This window comes from Meriones unguiculatus, chromosome 7 (genome assembly GCF_030254825.1).
Source record: "Meriones unguiculatus strain TT.TT164.6M chromosome 7, Bangor_MerUng_6.1, whole genome shotgun sequence".
Lineage (NCBI taxonomy): Eukaryota > Metazoa > Chordata > Mammalia > Rodentia > Muridae > Meriones > Meriones unguiculatus.
The window spans coordinates 80,501,557-80,520,447 of NC_083355.1; the positions used below are offsets into that span (position 1 = coordinate 80,501,557).

At 41.2% G+C, this 18,891-nt stretch overlaps 1 protein-coding gene across 5 annotated transcripts in view; it reads left to right on the top strand.

Moving 5' to 3' along the window:
* The window catches only part of Slc38a6 (solute carrier family 38 member 6), a 67,322-nt gene extending 48,646 nt beyond the window's left edge, over positions 1–18,676 (top strand). For 2 of the 5 annotated variants that reach the window (XM_060387640.1, XM_060387642.1), the window contains 11 exons: positions 2,100–2,182; positions 2,475–2,533; positions 6,943–7,008; positions 7,247–7,300; positions 7,563–7,673; positions 9,228–9,307; positions 9,632–9,732; positions 15,814–15,938; positions 17,084–17,228; positions 17,445–17,539; positions 17,819–18,676. In XM_060387640.1, the coding sequence (XP_060243623.1) occupies positions 2,100–2,182; positions 2,475–2,533; positions 6,943–7,008; positions 7,247–7,300; positions 7,563–7,673; positions 9,228–9,307; positions 9,632–9,732; positions 15,814–15,938; positions 17,084–17,228; positions 17,445–17,539; positions 17,819–17,899 (1,000 nt within the window). In that variant the 3' untranslated portion in view covers positions 17,900–18,676. The remainder of the gene's footprint in view (positions 1–2,099; positions 2,183–2,474; positions 2,534–6,942; positions 7,009–7,246; positions 7,301–7,562; positions 7,674–9,227; positions 9,308–9,631; positions 9,733–15,813; positions 15,939–17,083; positions 17,229–17,444; positions 17,540–17,818) is intronic. The other 3 variants (XM_060387641.1, XM_060387643.1, XM_060387644.1) reach the window with 3 other exon arrangements.
* Positions 18,677–18,891: the final 215 nt, after the last annotated feature.

Genomic DNA, 18,891 nt, shown 5'->3' on the forward strand with positions numbered 1-18,891 from the left:
GATCACTGATGCTTCCCAAACCTGTTCTATCCTGGGTTTTCTTTTTTTTTTTTCTTTTTCTTTTTTTTTCTTTTTTCTTTTCTTTTCTTTCTTCCTTTCTTCTTTCCTTTCTTCCTTTCTTTCCTTTCTTCTTCCTTCTTTCTTTCTTTTCTTTTTTTTTCTTTTCTTTCCTTTCTTTTCCTTTCCTTTTCTTCTCTCTTCTCTTTTCTTTCCCTGGAACTCACTCTGTAGACTAGGCTGGCCTCAAATTCAGATATTAGCCTGCCTCTAAATCCTGAGTGCTGGGATTAAAGGCTTCACCACCGCCCAGCTGGGGTTTATTTTCTTAATGTTGTACAATTGTGTTTATATTTATATGTTTTGCTGATTTGTCACCACACTTTCATTGTGCTGGTTACATACTGCCAATTTTTTTCCAGAGAGTACTAATCAGACAATCACATAGTAATACATGGAGCCAGTTGTTTGACTATGTTACTAATTTAATTTCAGTAACTAGCAACTGTTATCAGATTTTTCTTCCTATATATTTGCTAGTTGTAGTTCTTTCATAAATTATCTTTCACATGTGCATGTATTAAGGTCTTGGGGAATTAACTTTAACTCTAAAATTTTTCTATAAATGTATCAGGAAATTAAAATCACATATGCATACCCATGAATTGCTACCATATAGAAATAGCCATTTTTTGTATTCTAGGCATATCCTTCTGATTTTTTAATATATATATTCAAATATATTTATATTAGTAAAATTCAAAATGTTTTACTTATATTTTATATTTTAGATTATATATTACATATAATAGATACTTATTATATGGTATATACTATAATGTTATACACTTAAATATTACATATTTATTATGTATACCATATTATATAACATATAAATATATATTTATTAAATGTGATTATATATTATTTATATATTATAAAAACATTAAATAAAATCATATATGTTATTATTAAATATATATATTCAGAGTGTTATTTTTCCCTTTCTGTACTGGAATTTGTCTTCCGCTCTTCTTTCTGTGTGTGACTGTGCGTGTGCACAAGTATCTGCACGCGTGTATGTGGAGATCAGGAGACAGCCCTGGTGTGGTTTCTTAGGTGCTGCTCTCCTCTTTTCTTCTCCTTTTTAAGGCAGGGTCCTTCGTTTTTAACCTTGCTAATGAGGCTGCTCTGTCTTGCCAGCAAGCCTGCTCCAGGTCCCCAGCATACACTGGTATTGTGCCAAGTAACCAGCTCTTTTTGTTTGTTTGTTTGTTTTGTTTTTTAGGTGGGTTCAGTGATCAAATGCAATTCCTCATGCTGTAAGGCAGGCACTTCACTGACTGGCCCCAGCCCCATATTCCATTTTTATTAACCATCACATGATCACACCTACTAACTAATCATTCTCATTCAGTATTCTGATGTCTTTTGAAGAAAAGTTCAGCATTTTTAAGCAGGTAATTCATAGCCCTCCCAGAAACTCTGGGGAAGTGTAGAAAACTATGAAGAAGAAAAAGGATAATGATTTTATCACCCAGAAACAATGAAGTTCCTGGTCATTTTTAATACCGATTCTTTCTCTCAGAACAGTGTCAGTCTACACGCATGTTCATTGTAGTCTTTCTTTCTTTCCAAATTGCACCAGCAGCTATTTGCTTGATTCTAGCTTTCATTATTTTTAACTTTTTTAAATTTTTGTTATTTTAAGTGCTCTCAATAAATAACGTTTTATGAAAATCTTTGTTCGTATTGTTGATGTTTCTTTGTTTTTCATAGTACTTTGTAAGTCTTATAGGGCATGATCATACAAAGGCTCTTAGCATCTGTTGCCAAATTGCTTTCCATGAGGTAATTAATACAGTTGTAGCTTTCAGCAGTGTTTGGCCTACCTCAGGACTCCTCACCAGCATGGGTTATCATCTCATGTTAAGTATTTGTTATTTTGGTAATTGAAAAATGGCATCTCATGGAACATTTTTTGTGTGTTTGTTTTGGTTTAGGTGTTGTTTGGAAACAAGGTCTCTGTGTAGTCCAGGCCAGCCTCAAACCGTTTGATCTGGCCTTCACCTCTGCCTAACACACAGTGTTTTCCCCAACAGGTGTTGGTATCTTGATGGGCCAACGCTACTAATCATCATCTGTGTTGGCATCGTATTCCCTCTCTCGCTGCTTCCCAAAATAGGTAAGTCTGAAGGACTCGGTCCTCGGGTCTGCCCAGCTAACGTATTACATGGCTTGCAGTAGCGTTTTGACTGCCCTACTAAAATGCTACAACAGAGCACTAAGGAGCAAGCCTTCCCTTGCATCACAATGCTAGTGGCAAGCCAGTTCCCGTTCCACTCTGCAGAGCTACACAGATGGGCCCTAGGCCCAGATACCAAGCTGCAGTAGAAAACACGCCTGAGCGCATGGCTCTATGCAAGTCAGGATCACCTGCCTTATAAACTGCTTTTTATTTTATTGGTATTTTACAGGCTTTCTTGGCTACACAAGCAGTCTATCATTTTTCTTTATGGTGTTCTTTGCTCTTGTGGTAAGTTTAAAATATAATGCATTGCTTATTTCATCTCAAAAATGCAACTGTGTTAATGACATCTTTTAACTGCTTTGTGCTGGGCACAGTAGCCTGTTTCATATTATTAAAAGCATTACTTTTGCAAAAAAAAAAATTAATTTCGGTCACAGGATTATTCATTTTGTCCATTCTACAGACACTTAAAACAGCAATTCAAATTCAGTGTCTTGTGGTTCTGTAGAGAGGGATGCACAGGATTTTTGCTAAGATAGTGGGTGGAGTAGGTCCCTGGGCAGCTGTGGGCTCTGTGGACAGTGGCCTCTGCTCTGCAGCCAACACACACACCGCATCCTGAAACTGTGTTCTGTTAATGAAGTTATAGTTTCTGAGACTTGATGAAAAGCTCTAAGGAGAACTGGGATGTGAATGTAATCCTATCTGCTCTGCTTATTCAACATCAAATGTTCCTATAAAGATAGTGTTGGGAATAAATATTTTTCTTCACATGCAGAAAATATATTGAAATGAGCTCAGTTTAACTTATATTTATAAAATAATTTAACATAAGGATAAAAGAGAATTTTAATTTATGACCTTATAATTCTAAGTTACATAACATCCTTATATATGAGATTTTTTTTTAAAAACTTTTTTTTCTGGGGCTGTAGAGCTATCTCAGAGGTTAGGAGAACTGGCTGCTCTTCCAAAGGTCCTGAGTTTAATTCCCAGCAACCACTTGGTGACTCATAACCATTTATAATGAGAGCTGGTGCCCTCTGCTGGTGTGCAGGTATACACACAGACAAAACATTGTATACATAATAAATAAATCTTTTAAAAAAAAAACAAACCTTTTTTTCTTTGCACTGTAGTTTATTCCACAGTATCTAAATGTCAAACCTTTCATAGAATTAAACATTTTTAATTTGCCAAGAATGCATATATTCCAAATAACCTTTTTCTAAGCACTTAAGCTTTCCCCTAATTACTGATAAATGAATCAAGGGGAAATTTCACACATAAGCAAGTTATAGAGCCAGCTTCCAAAGCTGTCCAAACAGTCTCTGGACGGGAAGGCAGTTCAGCTGAGTATTGGCCTTGCAGTGTGAGGGCTTGCGTTCAGTTCCCAGGACCCACGTGGAAAGCTGGGCATGCTGGTGCTTGCTTGCCATGGCAGTGCTGGGGAGATTGAGACCAGTGGATCTGTGGGTCTCATTGGCCAGCCAACCTGGCCTGCGCCTACCTGGTGCAGACTGTCTTAAAAAGCAAGATGAATGGCCCCTGAAGAGTGACACCCAGGGCTGACTTCTGGCCTTCACATGTCCATACATGTGCACACAAAGCCACATACACAACACACACATGTACACACAGCCACCAGACATGCAACCGTGTATCCACTATGCATATACGCATCAGTCATGTTTGCGTTACATTTGTTTTTTGGTTAAGTCATCTTCTGAGACACAGGATAAAATAACTTAAGTGCATCTAAACCCTGGTTCCACTCTTCGTAAACATTTGTATTATAAGAAATATTTAACAGTGCTTGATCATTTTTTAAATTTACCTACATTAAAACTATCCCCTCCATACCCACCCACCCCAGTTATAATTCAAATGAAGAATCTGGCAAATAATCTTTAGGTTTCATACTTCAGGGAGAAGCAGTAAATATCTCCATCATAAGGTGGTTGTGGAGAAGCATCTGCATGGTTAGAAGGTGTCCCGTGCGCCTTGTGTGGGTCTTAAATGAGTGCGGATAACACACTGAATCAACAAGGCAGACATTTCATAGGTAGAAGTAATTCAGTTTCCACAGTCAACAGCTTAACACAGGTAAACTGTATTGATACAATATGTCTGTCGCAGTTTTTGTTTCTGTTGCAGCAGATACTCTGTAATTTGATGCAGGTTTCTGCTGCAGTAGTCATATGGAAATAATTCTCCTGTATTAATCGTGATGCTCCACAAATCGTCTACTTGGATTTCTACCTGTGAGAAGAGTTGAAATTTGGTCTCCAGTGAGACCATGGAGATTATGTTTTTGTTTTTGTTTTTTTTTTAATGCTGTCTTATAGATTCTATTTCTACATTTACTTATTTGCTTGTTTGTTTGTTTTCTGAGGCAAGGTTTAACTGTGTAACCCTGGCTGGCCATGAACTCACTATGTAGCCCAGGCTGTCCTGGAATTCACAGAAGTTCATTCTCCCATGCATCTGCCTCCTGAGGGCTGGAATTCAAGGCATGCTCCACCACATTCAGTTAACTGACTTTGTATGCTATTTTTTTTTTTTAAATACGAGACTCCTGTGATCCCCTCCTTTCTTGTGTGTGAATCTCTGCCCATTACTCACCTGTGACTGCATCCCTGCCCACTGATTGTTTTTCGAACCTGTATGTATAAATCTATTACATTTATATTATATATTTTTAGAGTCAATCCAGAAAACATTTTCTTAATTGTACTCTTCAAGCATTGCAGATCAAAGCCTCTCTCCTAGCTCTTCTCCCAGATCCTGATTTTCATTAAAAATTTAGTGCAGAGTTTCCCTTGAGAGTACCCAAATTTAAAAACAAGTTTCAATTTAGCAGTGGCTCAAAGTGACAGTAACAGATGCCTTCATCCTTTTTTTTTTTTTTTTAACTTACCCTTTTGGTCACCTTGAAGTGAGTCACTAGAGTTGAGGGGGAGGGATTGCTGAGATCTCTGCAAAGGGATTTGGGATAGTGGGAGCTACCCTGCAGAGATGGGTAGGCTTTGAGCAGGGAGGAGGAAGAGGGGCCTTTTGTGCAAGCACATTAAGTATTTTTAGTGCTTGAGGTCATTTTTCTTGTTCTCTTTCCATCCCCCAAAGTTACCTTCTTACCCAGTCTGTCCTCAGCCCAAGCAAGGATGCCCTGTGACTCTGCCCTGTCTTGTGGTTGGGTCTCTGCCCATTCCTCACGTGTCTGCATCTCTGTCCACTCCATTCCACCATTTAGGTTTGAAGCTGGATGACCCTTTGCACAGGAATCAGCTATAATACTGGGATTTATGCTATTGTGAAATCAAGTTGTTAATAATTCTTCCTATTCAGTGAAATAGGTTATATTGCAAGGATTTTGGCTTGAAGGCTTCTAAGCAGCAGATGGCCAAGCAAATAAGAGGTAGTAGCTGTGGCGTGGCATTCAAGGCCTGGTGCTCAGCAACTGCGTTGCTGTCAGAGCTCCCAGTACTGAATTTGGAGTGGCATCAGCAGGGCAGAAAAGAGACCAGGAATAGCCTGGCTTTTCCAGCTACTCTTTCCCTCACCCCACACTCTATCTCTTTAAAAAAAAAAAAAAAAAAAAAAAAACTTTTCAAGGAAAAAAAAAAGATAATGAGATCTTTGGTTCCTGTTTTGTTCTTTTGTCTTGATAAATTGATGGTTGAGCTTGGTTTTATACTGAAACCTTACCTGGAAATGCCCAGTTTATCCTTAGCCGCTCCACCACTTTGTAGGTGAGATTTTAAATTAAAAGTGACTCTTGGGTTCACTCATTAACTTAATCCTAAAAGTGTGTGTTTTCTTTAGATTTATCACTGTATAAAATTTTGATTGAATTTGTTAAAATCCCAAACTAGATAAGTTCCAAATAGGAATAGTATTTACTTACTGGTCTCCTGCAAAGACAAATACTTCCTTTCTTCTCTTTGCCCCTTTGTATGCTGGGATTTAGCCTGGAGCAAACATTTACAGAGTAATTATGTGCCTTCAACAAGGGCTACAATGGCAGTGTTGACACAGCCACAACTGTGGCTCTAGGAACGGGATGGCCGCAATTAAGAGTCAAATTCTGAAGCATGTTCATTGATGGTTTCTGGGAAACAGCATCCCTCTGGGTTTCTTTTATTTATTTATTTTTTAAATTTATTTTTACCAGCTGGAGTTCCCTAGCTCTGTGCTCTTATTCTAGCCAGCTTTCTCCACATTCACAAAATAACAAGCAGAAAGAGCGAAGAGGTGAAAAGGATACATTCATGGGAGTGCTGGCAATCATGCTGTGTTTTAAAGTCTGTTCATTTCTGCTTGCTTTGTCTGCTACTGACACAAATAATTATATTCTGTACAATTATCATTGAAAACATGCTTCTTGAGTTGCACTTGAAAAAAAAACAACAGGGTACTGTTATGACACAAGAGCATAGCTAGTCTTTAATGGGCAAGATTCCCATTTTTAATTTTATATCCCTTTAATGAGATGTAAAGCACCCTGTCACCCTCTGCCCTTTCCCTCTGCCCAGTGACCATGTTAAAGGGTGACCGAATTCTAGCTGGGGAAGATAGGAGCATCGAGGAGTCATTTTGTTTGGCATTATTTAAAACCGTGTCCTGGTTGACATCAACTTGTGGTGAATTCTATTACAGATCATCTTAAGTGCTGGTTGCATTTACTTTCACAGGTAGTGATTAAAAAATGGTCCATCCCCTGTCCTGTGACCTTAAATTGCATCAATGCAGTCTTTCAGGTAATAATTTTTAGCTTTTATTTTTTTAATTTTTAACTTTTCAACTAAAATAAGAAGTGAAAGACAAATGATTAGTTTTATAATTAATGAAAAAGTAATGGTTACATTGCATTTTAGAACTTTGCTTTGAAGTAATTTGATTTGAAATTCTAGTAGTAATAAATTCATCATATTTGTTGATGTATTCTGACTTTTAATACCTATTGGTTTCTCTTTTCCCCTCAATACTCTTAAACAGTTTTCAAACGCTACAGATGACTGTAAACCAAAGCTCTTTCATTTCTCCAAAGAGGTGTGTAAGTTATTAACAGATACTTTTGGTTGATTTTTCACATTTCAAGTTTTAAGAGATTTGTGTAACGGGGTCTCTTAGGTCTTTGTACCTGTAACTAATTAATTTTCATGAAAGTGCTAAGTATAGGATTGCCTACCAGAAGAATAATATTATTTAACACAGGGTGGCCCATTATGAAACAGCCACCTTTTTCTTTTCTTTCTTTTGGCATGCTTTTAAATGGAGCCTGTTTTAAATGGGCCTTTGCCTAAAAGAACAGATTTACCAAATGTCTGGTCTGGCCAGTAAGGTCCTCTGTGGATACGGTTTTCCTGTTGCGCTCTGGACTTGTAAAGCTAAATCGCCAATTACATCAAAAACTCCTCCCCCGGTGAGTAGGACTTTGGTCTCTAGCTAAACAGCTCCTCACTGGGCCAGCACTGAGTACTGCCAGTACACCTCCTGAACAGCATTCCAGGGGAAATTTATGATGCTCAGAGCGGAGACCAGAAACCAGGTCCCATGCCCAGTCCAGGAGAGCTGTAGGATCCTGAAAATACCTGGAAGAGTCCCTGAACACAGGCAGAGAAATGGGGACTGCCATCTGCATGGTCCCAGCTTTGCCTCTAGTGGGAAAGCTGAGTCTCCTTTTCCTGGGAGTCTCTTCCTGTCTACCTCATATTTCTGCTGAGATGTTGTTCTGTAGGGCCCAGACACCAGACTCTGCTCTCCTCATTGCACAGCTTTGTTAGTATAGAATGTTAATGTGGTTAGTCCTCCGTGCAAAGCTTTGCTTTTTATCCCCAGTTTATAACTAAGAAATGTCTCTCAAGCCTCACAAGGGAGGTCACCACATCTTTCACATGCTAAAGACCTCCACAGGCCTTAAAGATCTAGGTAGGGTAATTGACAAGCTGGGAAACTGAACAGTATATGAAACAGAATTTGTGACTTAAACTCTCACTCCCCCTAATACAGCTGCAGGGAACACAACTTCCTAGATACTCTATCCCAAAGTAGGTCTTCATCTGGAACTCCTTTTAGTGACGAGCCTAATGCTAGCTAAAAAGAAATATTTTTAGACCAGAAGAGAGAAAATAAATCATTACCATCCATTTGTTAAAGACAGTACTTTAATTTAGAGGGTAACTTTTGGCTTTCTGGTTTTCTCTGGCTCTTGTTAAGTATCCTAATAATAATTTTTAAAGAAACGTTAAGCTTATGTATTACATGGGATCCCAAGGAGTTTTTCGGGTCTAAAAGTAATGATCTTTGTGCTCATTAAGAAAGATCTTGGTCAAAGATTCTGGCAGTACAAAGATGTGGCTTCTATTTTTAGTGCCTACTTCCATTGGTAAGTAAAAGCAGATTTGAAAACATTGGCATTATTGCTTGGGGTAATGAGATGTATTTCAATTGGGCATACCTTAAAATGACTGGAAATTATAATAAGATGAATTTAAATGTAGCTGCTTATGTCTCATCTAATCCAAAGAGTGTAGAAGGCGGTGATGGTAACAGAGCAGCCTGAGAATGAGAGGCCAGCCAGAAGCTGTTCTGGTCAGAGTAAGCAAGCTACCTGTAAGCGGCACTTCTCTCTCTCTCTCTCTCTCCCCCTCTCTCCCAAAAGTCTCAAAGGAGATCATTTATGAGAGATAAAATAAATTTGACTAAGTTGTTTTTAAAAAGAACTTTATTGTTGGTCTGGCAAGATGATGCCAAGCCTGATGGCCTGACCTTACTCACCAGGACTCACATAGTGGAAGAAATTGACTCCTACTAGTTACCCTCTGACCTCTGCAAGTGCATGGTGGCATGGGTGTGTGGGCATAGACATACACAAAATAAATAAATAAAAATGTAATTAAAACATAAAACCTGAGTCTATTATCAAATAAAACTGGAGCAGCGCTTAATGATTTTTTTTGTTCTATATTTTTTTCAGAGCGTTTATGCCATACCAACCATGGCTTTTTCATTTCTCTGCCATACCTCAATATTGCCCATATACTGTGAGCTTCACAGGTACTGTAGAATGCTGGGAAATGTGTATTTACCTGTGGGGCTTTCAGATTGAATCTCATTCTCATTTATAAATCCTTCCCTGTTGTCCTGAATTCTGACTGTTAGTTTAAAACAAACAAGGCAACCAAGAGTTAATTCTGCGCTCATTGGGAATGTTGCCAGAGACATCTTCTTTGTCTCTGAGAGTCCACTTGTGAATTCCAGGGAGTAGTCATCGATGAACTCACGATTGTCTGAGAAGTACCAACTGGCCCGAGATGGTTGTTCTGTCAGGTGTGATTCAGATCGCTGCTTTTGTCAGCCTTTTCCTTTTTTGTGTTTCAGCCCCTCAAAGAAAAGGATGCAGAATGTAACCAACACAGCAATTGCATTCAGCTTTCTGGTTTACTTTGTGTCTGCTCTCTTTGGATACCTCACTTTTTATGGTGAGTATATCCTTAGTTCTTAATCAGTTACGGGAGGAAAGAAGCACAGGTGACCTCACCCCTGCCTGTGGCCTTTCTTTCTGCCTTTGCCAGCAAATTCATCTGTTCAGGCTGCGTTTCAGCTCTGTGGCAGCTTGTGGCCTCCCCCGTCTCTGACAGGTAAATCAGGAGTAAGATTAAGGACTCCACAGGAAAATGTTTCCTCCTTTTAGATTTTTGTTTTTATTTTTAATTATGTGTGTATGTTTGTGTGCAAGTGTGAATTTGTGCTTGTGAGTGCAGTGCCAGTGGAGGCCAGAAAAGGGTCCCTGCAAGCTGGAGTTACAGGGAGCCATGAGCCAGCCAACTTGCGTGTCCAAGTCCTATTCCTGTGAGAGCAGGACAGGTTCTTACGGCTAAGCCATCTCTCCAGCCCTGAAATTTTTCTTAGGCTTTTATGTAAAATTTCAAGCATATTGGTGTCTCTATAAAATAACGATTTGGGTCTTTTTAAATTGCATACGCAGTGCCAGGGGTCCACGGCAGCGTACACTTTTAATTCTAACACTCGGGAGTTTGAGGCCAGCCTGGTCTCCATGGTGAGTTTCAGGCCAGCCAGAGCTACATGGTGAGATTCTGTCTCAAAAAAAAAAAAAAAAAAAAAATTACACATTCAGTGTGTTAGACTCTATATGATAACCTTAGAGGTTAGGCGTGTAAACCATCTCAATAATTACAAAAGAGCATAATTACAAAAGAGAGTACAGTGCGCTCCACTGTCGGGCGCCTCTGCCTTCAGACCTCATCTTCACAGCATGCGCTTGAGCACCCTGCTGCCCCCTAAACAGACCTGTAAACTTGTAAAGCATAAGCAGAATTCTCTTTTGTAGGAAATGTTTCCTGAATAGCTTGTTGGGTTTTTTGTTTGGTTTTTTTTTTTTCCCTCTTTCAACAAGAGCGTCAAGAACTAAAACAAAAGTCTAGATTAAGAAAGAAAAGATGAGCAAAATTCACAAACAGTCACACGGTAACACACAACACTCAGCTCACCCAATTGTGAGTGCTCTCCAGCTTATAACTGTTTCCACAGTAACTGCAGGTAAATGGCTGTTTCCAGGTGGAGGTACTTATCTGCTGGTGATCTGCTTGACGGCCTTGTGTGCCTTCAGGTTTTAGACGGCTGTGGTCACTGGCTGTAGACCTTCATTGATACTTCCCTCCCCATTTTCTTATTCCGCTGCATTTCACAGGCCCGTTGAGAAAAATACTGCTTTTGAAACCCAACAAATCTGAGTCATGTAACTAACTGTCAATGCCCTAACTACCCTATAACCTGAAGTAGCTTCGGCTCCCAATCTGTAATGTGAGCCTAACTGCATAGGGTTATAGCGAGGCAGAAATGAGTTCTGTATACAGCCCTCCTACAGTATTGGGCACGTAATAGCCCTTCCCAAATGGGAGTTGTGTATAGCTGTATACCACCATCATCCTAACTATTGTAATTGTCTCAATTACAATTATAATTTTAGGTATCCTATTTCAGCATTGCGCTTCTAATTCTTAAGTGCATGTTGCATGTATGCTCAGGTACACGTGTGCACATGTGTAGGAGGAGGTTAGATGACAGCTTCAGGTGTCATTGTTCAAGAGCCAACCACCTTGCTTTTTTGAGGCAGGGTCCCACCCCTGGCCTGGAATTTACAAGTAGGCTGGGCTGGCTGGTCAGCAAACTGAAGACTCCGCCTGTCTTTGCCTCCCCAGCACTGCGATTATACACACAAGCCAGCACACCCAGACGATTTCTAAGGTGGAGTGTAAGGACTGAATAAAGATCCTCATAGCTGCGAGGTAGCAGTTCTATCAACGGAACCCTCTCTCCGGCCCCTCTTACTATGACAGCCTTTCAGTGTGTGCTCTATTGCCATGGCAATTTCAGTGTGTGACACATTCACAGTTCTGTCTGCTTCTTCCTTCTTGTCTGTCATTTCAACAGTAACAAAGGTTGTGCCGATCATAGAAGGTTGAGCTTGCATTTTAGCCTGCTGCAGGGTGAGGGTAGTGGAATTCTGCGTGTATCATCCGGAAAAGCATGCCTCCCTGGCTGAGCACAGGGTCTGCTGCAAGGGAGGCAGAAAAGGGATGCTCAGTGAGCCGGCATTTAAGCAAGGGTCAGGCATTTTCCTCGGATTGCTTCTCTCCTCACGACAACTCAGATGGGTTGGTTTAGATTGAGTAATGAGGTCACTGCCTTCAGATAGTATGTGGAACCAGAGCTTGGATTCTTTCTTTCTCTAAGTCTGGTACCTTCAACGCTTGCTGCCTCCAACAAACATAAAACCCAGCCCATATTCCTTTATTCTAGGTGCTAATTAAAGTGAACTTTAGGGAACTATGGCTCACCAAGCCCCCGTTATATGTCTGTCTGTCATCTGTGCAGATGAAATGTCCTGGAGAGGGGATTTGCCGAGCTATCAAGTAAAGCTGTCAGGGAGCCTCTAACCTAACCCCTTCTTCACAGTGCACGGGCTGCCAGATGCTGTACACCGAAGGAACGAATGCACAGGTGATAGGGTCACGCAGTTGGTGGGCACCTGACAGACAATAATGCCCTCCCAAAGACAGAAGACCCATGGGGAATAATAGTTTGTTCCTTGCAGTACTTCTTTTCTCCCCGTTGTTAATCATACTCAAAGAAATGCCTTCTATTGCAGCTTTCAAATGGTATGGACAAAGCTGTCTGACAGAAAAAAAAAACAAAAAACAAAACAAAACAAAAAGCTTGTTTGTTTGGTAGGCCTAGCCTAAAGTTCAACCTTATAAAGTTCAAGCTGATAATTCATCTTTTTAGGTTAGCTGTTTTATCCTAATTCAGTAAAGTGGCCTGTTGGGGAATGAAAGGCATCTTTCCGAATACAAGCCCATACTATTCTTTCTGTTGCCTTATGGAAATCTTCTCGGTGTGAGCAGGTGGCCACATGATACCAGTGGTACAAAAATCACCATCAGGTCCTTTCCGAAATCTGTAACACTTTCTCTGAGTCCAAAGAAGTGCACTATAATCTGTTCCCTATCTAAGTATATAGGGTGGCTGCCTGAGAAGGGTTTCTAGTGAATGGAGTTATTAATACTTCTGGAACTGATCGGACTTTATCCCCGACTCTCAAAGCTTAGTTAGTATGGGACTTCTGTCAGATTAAGGGGCTCTGTAAGTATCAACCCACATTAACAATGTTGGTTCTAATCACAGATGTTAAAGAGGAAAAGCATTTATTTCTCTGGTGAGCCAGGCTAGTGCCCAAGCATTGGGTAACCAGGCCATTTTAATGTCTGCAAGGTTGTTAAGCAAGGAGTGTTAATAGCTCATTTTATGATTCAGAAAATGGAAATGAAGTAGTTTGCTATATTTCTCCAAAGACTCCCAAGTATCTCACAGATCTGGAAATAGAATCCAGATTTCTTGGCTGTTGCCAGTTCCCCCACCTAGTCCCATTCTTCATTCTGTAATTTTTGTCTCTCGCACTATAGACAGTTGCCTTTCTCTCCCGTCCGTGATCTCTAGCCTGGCTCGGAGTTTCCTTACTTTAGTGATTATGGCACTAGCTTTCTGGTTTTGTGTCTCTGATATTTTTCTTTTGCTCTGTACTTATGTGTAGTTCAGGTCATAATACACTCCTCTTTCTGTCTTAGGTCCATTCCTCATCGCTGCAACAAAACACCTAAGGTGCAAAGCAACCTGAGGGGAAAGGGTTTATTTTGGCTCACAGTTCAAGGTTACAGCCCTTCCTGTCAGGGAGGGCACAGTGGCAGGAGCTGCTCAGAAGACTCAGGAGGCACGGAATTCTGTCTAAGGTGCTTTCTTCTTCTTTTACAGTCCAGTATCCCGGTCCATGGAATGGCGCCATCCACTGAGCCTCCCCTGACACCCTCCCTTTAGCTAACCTAACCAAGATAATCCCCACAGGCATGCCAGAGATCCATCTCCCAGCTACAACTCATGAAACTGACAATGGAAACTAACCTCACTCACCTGAGCCGTGCCTCTGGCTTGTCAGATCTAGTCTAAACCCTGCAGGGCCATCTCGCTGGGGCTTCAGTGCCTCTGCCATTCCTTTGCTCACTGCCCTCAGTGCCCTCCTGCTCATCATGCCAGCTGCAGTGCCCACTTCCTCAGACACGTTCCCTTTCTTCTGCTGGTGCTGCGTCTTCCCTCTAGAGCCTCTCCTTCCACAGCCAAGGATGTCAGCACACACGGCAACTCATCCCATGCACTCAGCAGCTCTCAAGGTCCGTGAATTGTTTTCACCTGAAGGCATAAAAATTAAGAAGTCGCTGGTCCATTTGTGGCCTTGTAGTCTCCGTTTAGAATCACCATAGCTCTTTGTTGAAACCTGCTTCTGCCACTTAGATTTTGTTCATGATGTGTGAGCTGTCTCTTGTGTCTTTATGGGTTCCTCTTATCTCCTAAGACCTAGAAAAGCAGAGGTAGATCAAGCTGCTCTTTGTCCATGGGTTCTGAGGTGTGGTAACACCCTCATTCTTCCTCAGGTGACCTAGGCGAGGGAAGCTACCAGGAGGAATGCCTGGCTCCTTTTCTCAGTCCTGCCTCTGGCCGGCCTGACTTACCAAACAAGCCATTTTCTTACCACTTCATTTTCTCTTTTACACAAGATGAAATTTGTGTAAATTTCACAAAGCTGATAATTTGCACAAAACACTATTCGGGCTCTAGAAACAATCCCTGAAAGTATGCTCCTGAGAAAACACTGGTACTAAGGGAGCACTTTACCCCAGAAGTGTGGGCTGTTCTGTTCTGTCCCCCTGCTGTGAATTCTCAGGCAACATCCGGCCCTTGGTCCTTGTTTGAGCCTCCGTATCTCATATTGCTCTGGTGACCAAATTCAGCAGTGTATGTACAAACACTTTACAGACACAAGGGTGCAAACCCTTTCCTTAAAACAATAGACAAGTTCTAAGGAGTTAGCTTTGCTTTGTGTTTTGTTTTATTTTGTTGATTTTGTAGGTAGGCCTCACTGGCCCGGAGCATGCTAGGTAAACCAGGCTAGCCTCAAATTTACAAAGATCCACCTGCCTCTGCCTTCCCATTGCTATGACAACAGCCACACACCACCACGCCTGGTTAAAGAGATTTCTTTTTATTTTTAAATTTAATTTTATTTATATATTTATTTATTACAACTTATTCACTGAATCCCCACTATAGCCCCCTCCCTTATCTCTTCCCAGACTCACCCACCCTCCCGCTTCTCCCCCTATGTCCTTTCCCTAGTCCCCTGGTAGGGGAGGACCTCCTCCCCTTCTCTCTAACCCTAGCTTATCAGGTCTCACCAAGGCTGGCTGCATCATCTTCTTCTGTGACCTGGGAAGGCTTCACACACACACACACCCCCAATCCAGGGAGAGGTGATCAAAAAGCCGGCCACTGAGTTCATGTCAGAGACAATCCCTGTACCCCTTACTAGGGAACCCACTTGGAAACTGAGCAGCCAATGGGCTTCCTTTCAACAGGGGTTCTGAGTCCTCTCCACGCATGGTCCTTGGTTGGAGTATCAGTCTCTGCAGCACCCCCCTGGACCCAGATATCTTGCCTCTGTTGTTTTCCTTGTGGGGTTCCTGTCCCCTCCACAACTTTCTATTGCTCTCTTCTTCCATATGGATTCTGGCATTCTGCTCAAAGTTTGGCTATAAGTCTCAAAGAGATATTCTTACATATAAATTTTAGTCCTCATTTTGGAGATTCTGTGTGTTCTGGTTTAAAGTATCTTAAAGGAATACAAAAACAGTGTATGGGTTGGCAAGGTGTCAGAGTGTTTGTGGGCTGGCAGGATGTCTCAGCAGGTAAGAGCACTTGCCACCAAGCCCAGTGGCCTAGGTTTGATTCTCAGGACCCACATGGCAAAAGGAGAGAGCAACTCGCACACATTGTCCTCTGAGCTCCACATGTGCGTTGGCACAGGCACCCCCCACAAAAGTAAATAAATGTAATATGTTTTAGAAAGAAGTGCACATCTCAAGAAAATACTCAGTATCTTTGTATATCACAAGACCCTGATTGTTGCTATTGTTGTTTTAATTTATTTACAGACAAAGTGGAGTCAGAGTTGCTACAAGGCTATAGTAAATACTTACCACACGATGTTCTCGTCATGGCTGTGAAGCTATGCATACTATTTGCTGTGCTTTTGACAGTCCCTCTAATCCACTTCCCTGTAAGTATGCCTAAAGGTTTGGTTGCTCAGTGTCGTGGCTCCCTAATATGGCAACGCTAATTCTTTGCAGACCAGAACCTTTGAATCACATCTAGTCTTGTGTATCTTATTCATTTGTCAAGTAATTGATCCAAGACCTCATACTAGCATATGGTCCCATGAAAGCACAAAAATAACAGTGAACCTCGAAGCTAATTTGTGCTTTCTGAGATTTAGTTTAGATTTACCTCTCCCTCAGTTTTGTTTCCAATTTAGAGACTATAGTTCTAAAGTTTTGGGGGTTTTATTTTTTGGTGGGGGGGCTGTCTTTGTGTATTCTGTTTTCAAAAGAATGTGCACAAAGAAGAGAAAGTCAAGTCAGCAAAAAATAAGCTGCTCTTGGTCTATTGCAGGTTTCTTAACCACAGGAGGAGCCAGTTCACTCTTAGACAGTATACTTGCCCTAGAATGTAAGAGGCAGAGCAGTCTCCCCTTCCACATCCAGTCGCCACGCTTAAGAATCTTAAGAATTTCCGTGAAAATGAAAACAACAGCTTTGGGTGGAAATGCTTGTGTATGGGTGTCTTGAACTCCTGTGAGTTTCTAAGGACCCGGACCTTCAGGAACCCCCGCTCCCCGCTGTGAGACTGCAGGGTCAGAGGTCCCGCATAAACTTATGGGCTGTGGTGGCCAGCGGCCTGCCCCAGCAATGGGAGATTGGGAAACATTTTTGTTTTGTTTTATATTTACGCGCCATGGAACAGATAACAGAAATAAAACAGAAAATGGTATTTCTCTTCCATGCCATGTTCTTTTTGTTGTTGTTTCTGCTTGAAAAGTTTGTTTGTCTGTTGAATTTAATGAGAATTGTTCTTTGTGATTTCATAACATAGTGTTATTGCTTGTAATTCTTTAAATTACAAAACTGAAAAAAAAATTGCCTGTGAAACTTTTGTGTGGAATTTAAGCAAAATAATTTTTATGAAGCTCACTGAGAAGGGTTTATGTGTATAAAAATACCGCATAATGATAGTTTATGCTGTGTCTGGGGAATATAAATGATTTGGAGTAAAAATATTATGGTTACTATACATGTGTTTCTCTAAGCAAATGCTATGCCTTTGATCCTTTCCCTTTGCCCAAATCTCTCTTTTTCTGCTCTACAGGCCAGAAAAGCTTTAATGATGATACTTTTCTCAAATTTTCCATTTTCATGGATTCGGCATTCTCTGACCACATTAGCACTCAACACTATTATTGTTTTACTTGCAATATACGTTCCTGATATTAGAAATGTATTTGGCGTTGTTGGTAAGTTCTGCGCACTCACGCACACACACACACACACACACACACATACACACACACACCACAGGGCGGGGGGATGGAAGGGTGTCTCAGTGGGAGAGCACTCCCTGGCCGAGACCTTAGACTAGATGTCCAGCTCACAAGAGTAAAGGGATAATGAAGTCAGCACTCACACAGCCGAACTGACAGGTCTGTTTCTTCTCCTCTCTACCCTTGTAGGCGCCAGCACATCAACCTGCCTGATTTTTGTGTTCCCAGGGCTATTCTATCTTAGACTCAGCAGAGAGGATCTTCTCTCATGGAAAAAGCTTGGGGTAGGTTGTTTTCAACTGTTTAGGACTTCCATTTTAAGAAATGGTTGTTGTTTAAGAAATGGTTATTACTATGTCTAAGAAGCCAGTGCATCTTAATATACAAAGTACACTTTGGAGTCAGGCATGATGGCTCATGCCTGTAATACCAGCTCTTAGAGGACTGAGGCAGGAGGATTGCTGAGTGTTTGAGGCTAGAATAGACCCTGTACACTGAGTGAGTGAAAGTACGCCAGGGAGAAGGGCGGAGGCTCACACTCATTGTCGCCTTTGTCTCCACAGGCTCTGTCCCTGCTCGTCACCGGCATCTTGATTGGGAGCTTCAGTTTATCACTCATTGTTTTTGACTGGGTCAACAAATGAAATAATTTTATTTTTCTATTATAAAGACTAACTTACCTCTGTAAACAAGAAGGGATCATTCTGGAAGGTGCTGCATATGAAATTCACACTCTTAGGAAAACTCTTAACAGAAAAGCAGGACAGACCATCAGTATGCGATAAAACGTAGTCATTTTAAATTTAACCAAAATTAGAAGGACTCAACATGTTGTTCCTGAATAGAGTCACTCTTTTATTTGGGAGTTTTGTTTTTTGTATTTTGTTTTTGAGACAGAATCTGGCTGTGTAGACCAGGCTGGCCTTGAACTCACAGCGATCTGTCTGCTGCTACTTCACAGCTGCTGGGCGTAGAGCCATGTGCCAGCATCCTGGCATGCCTGGCATTTGTGACTTAAAAAAAAAAGTAGCCTTTATTTTTTAGAGCAGTCTAATGTTTCAGATATACTGAGCAAATGAAATAAGGGATTCTGTGTGGTGCCATACTCCATCCCCTGTAGCTTTCTGCCGTGCATCTCGTGTCAGCACAGCACATTCCATGCAGGGAGGCTAAAGTCCATGGTCGACATTAGGCTTGCTCCTGGTTGCCACTCATCTTTTTACCGGAATGCCGTGGTTGAATCACGAAGGACTGTGTGTCACTCTCTGGCCGACTTCACTGGTTTCATAGCTCGTTTCCTTTTAGTACCAAGTAATATCCCTATTATATTGACGCTTCAAGTTTGCTGATCCGCTTCACCTCTTGGACCTTTCTACTGCTTCCAAGTTTCGCCATCCATCAATAAAGGTGCTAAAAATGTTTGTGCGCAGGTTTTTACATGATGGTGTTTTCAGTTTGGGAGGGAAGGGTAAACATTAAGGAACATATTCTACATTGTAAAGGTATTTTTAGCTTTAGAAGAAACTGCCAAACTGTCTTCCAAAGCAGTTGTAACATTTTGTGTCATTGCCAGCACCTAGCAAGATGCAGTGGCATCTCTGTTTTGAGATTCCCCAGCAGCACGATATGGGCGTTG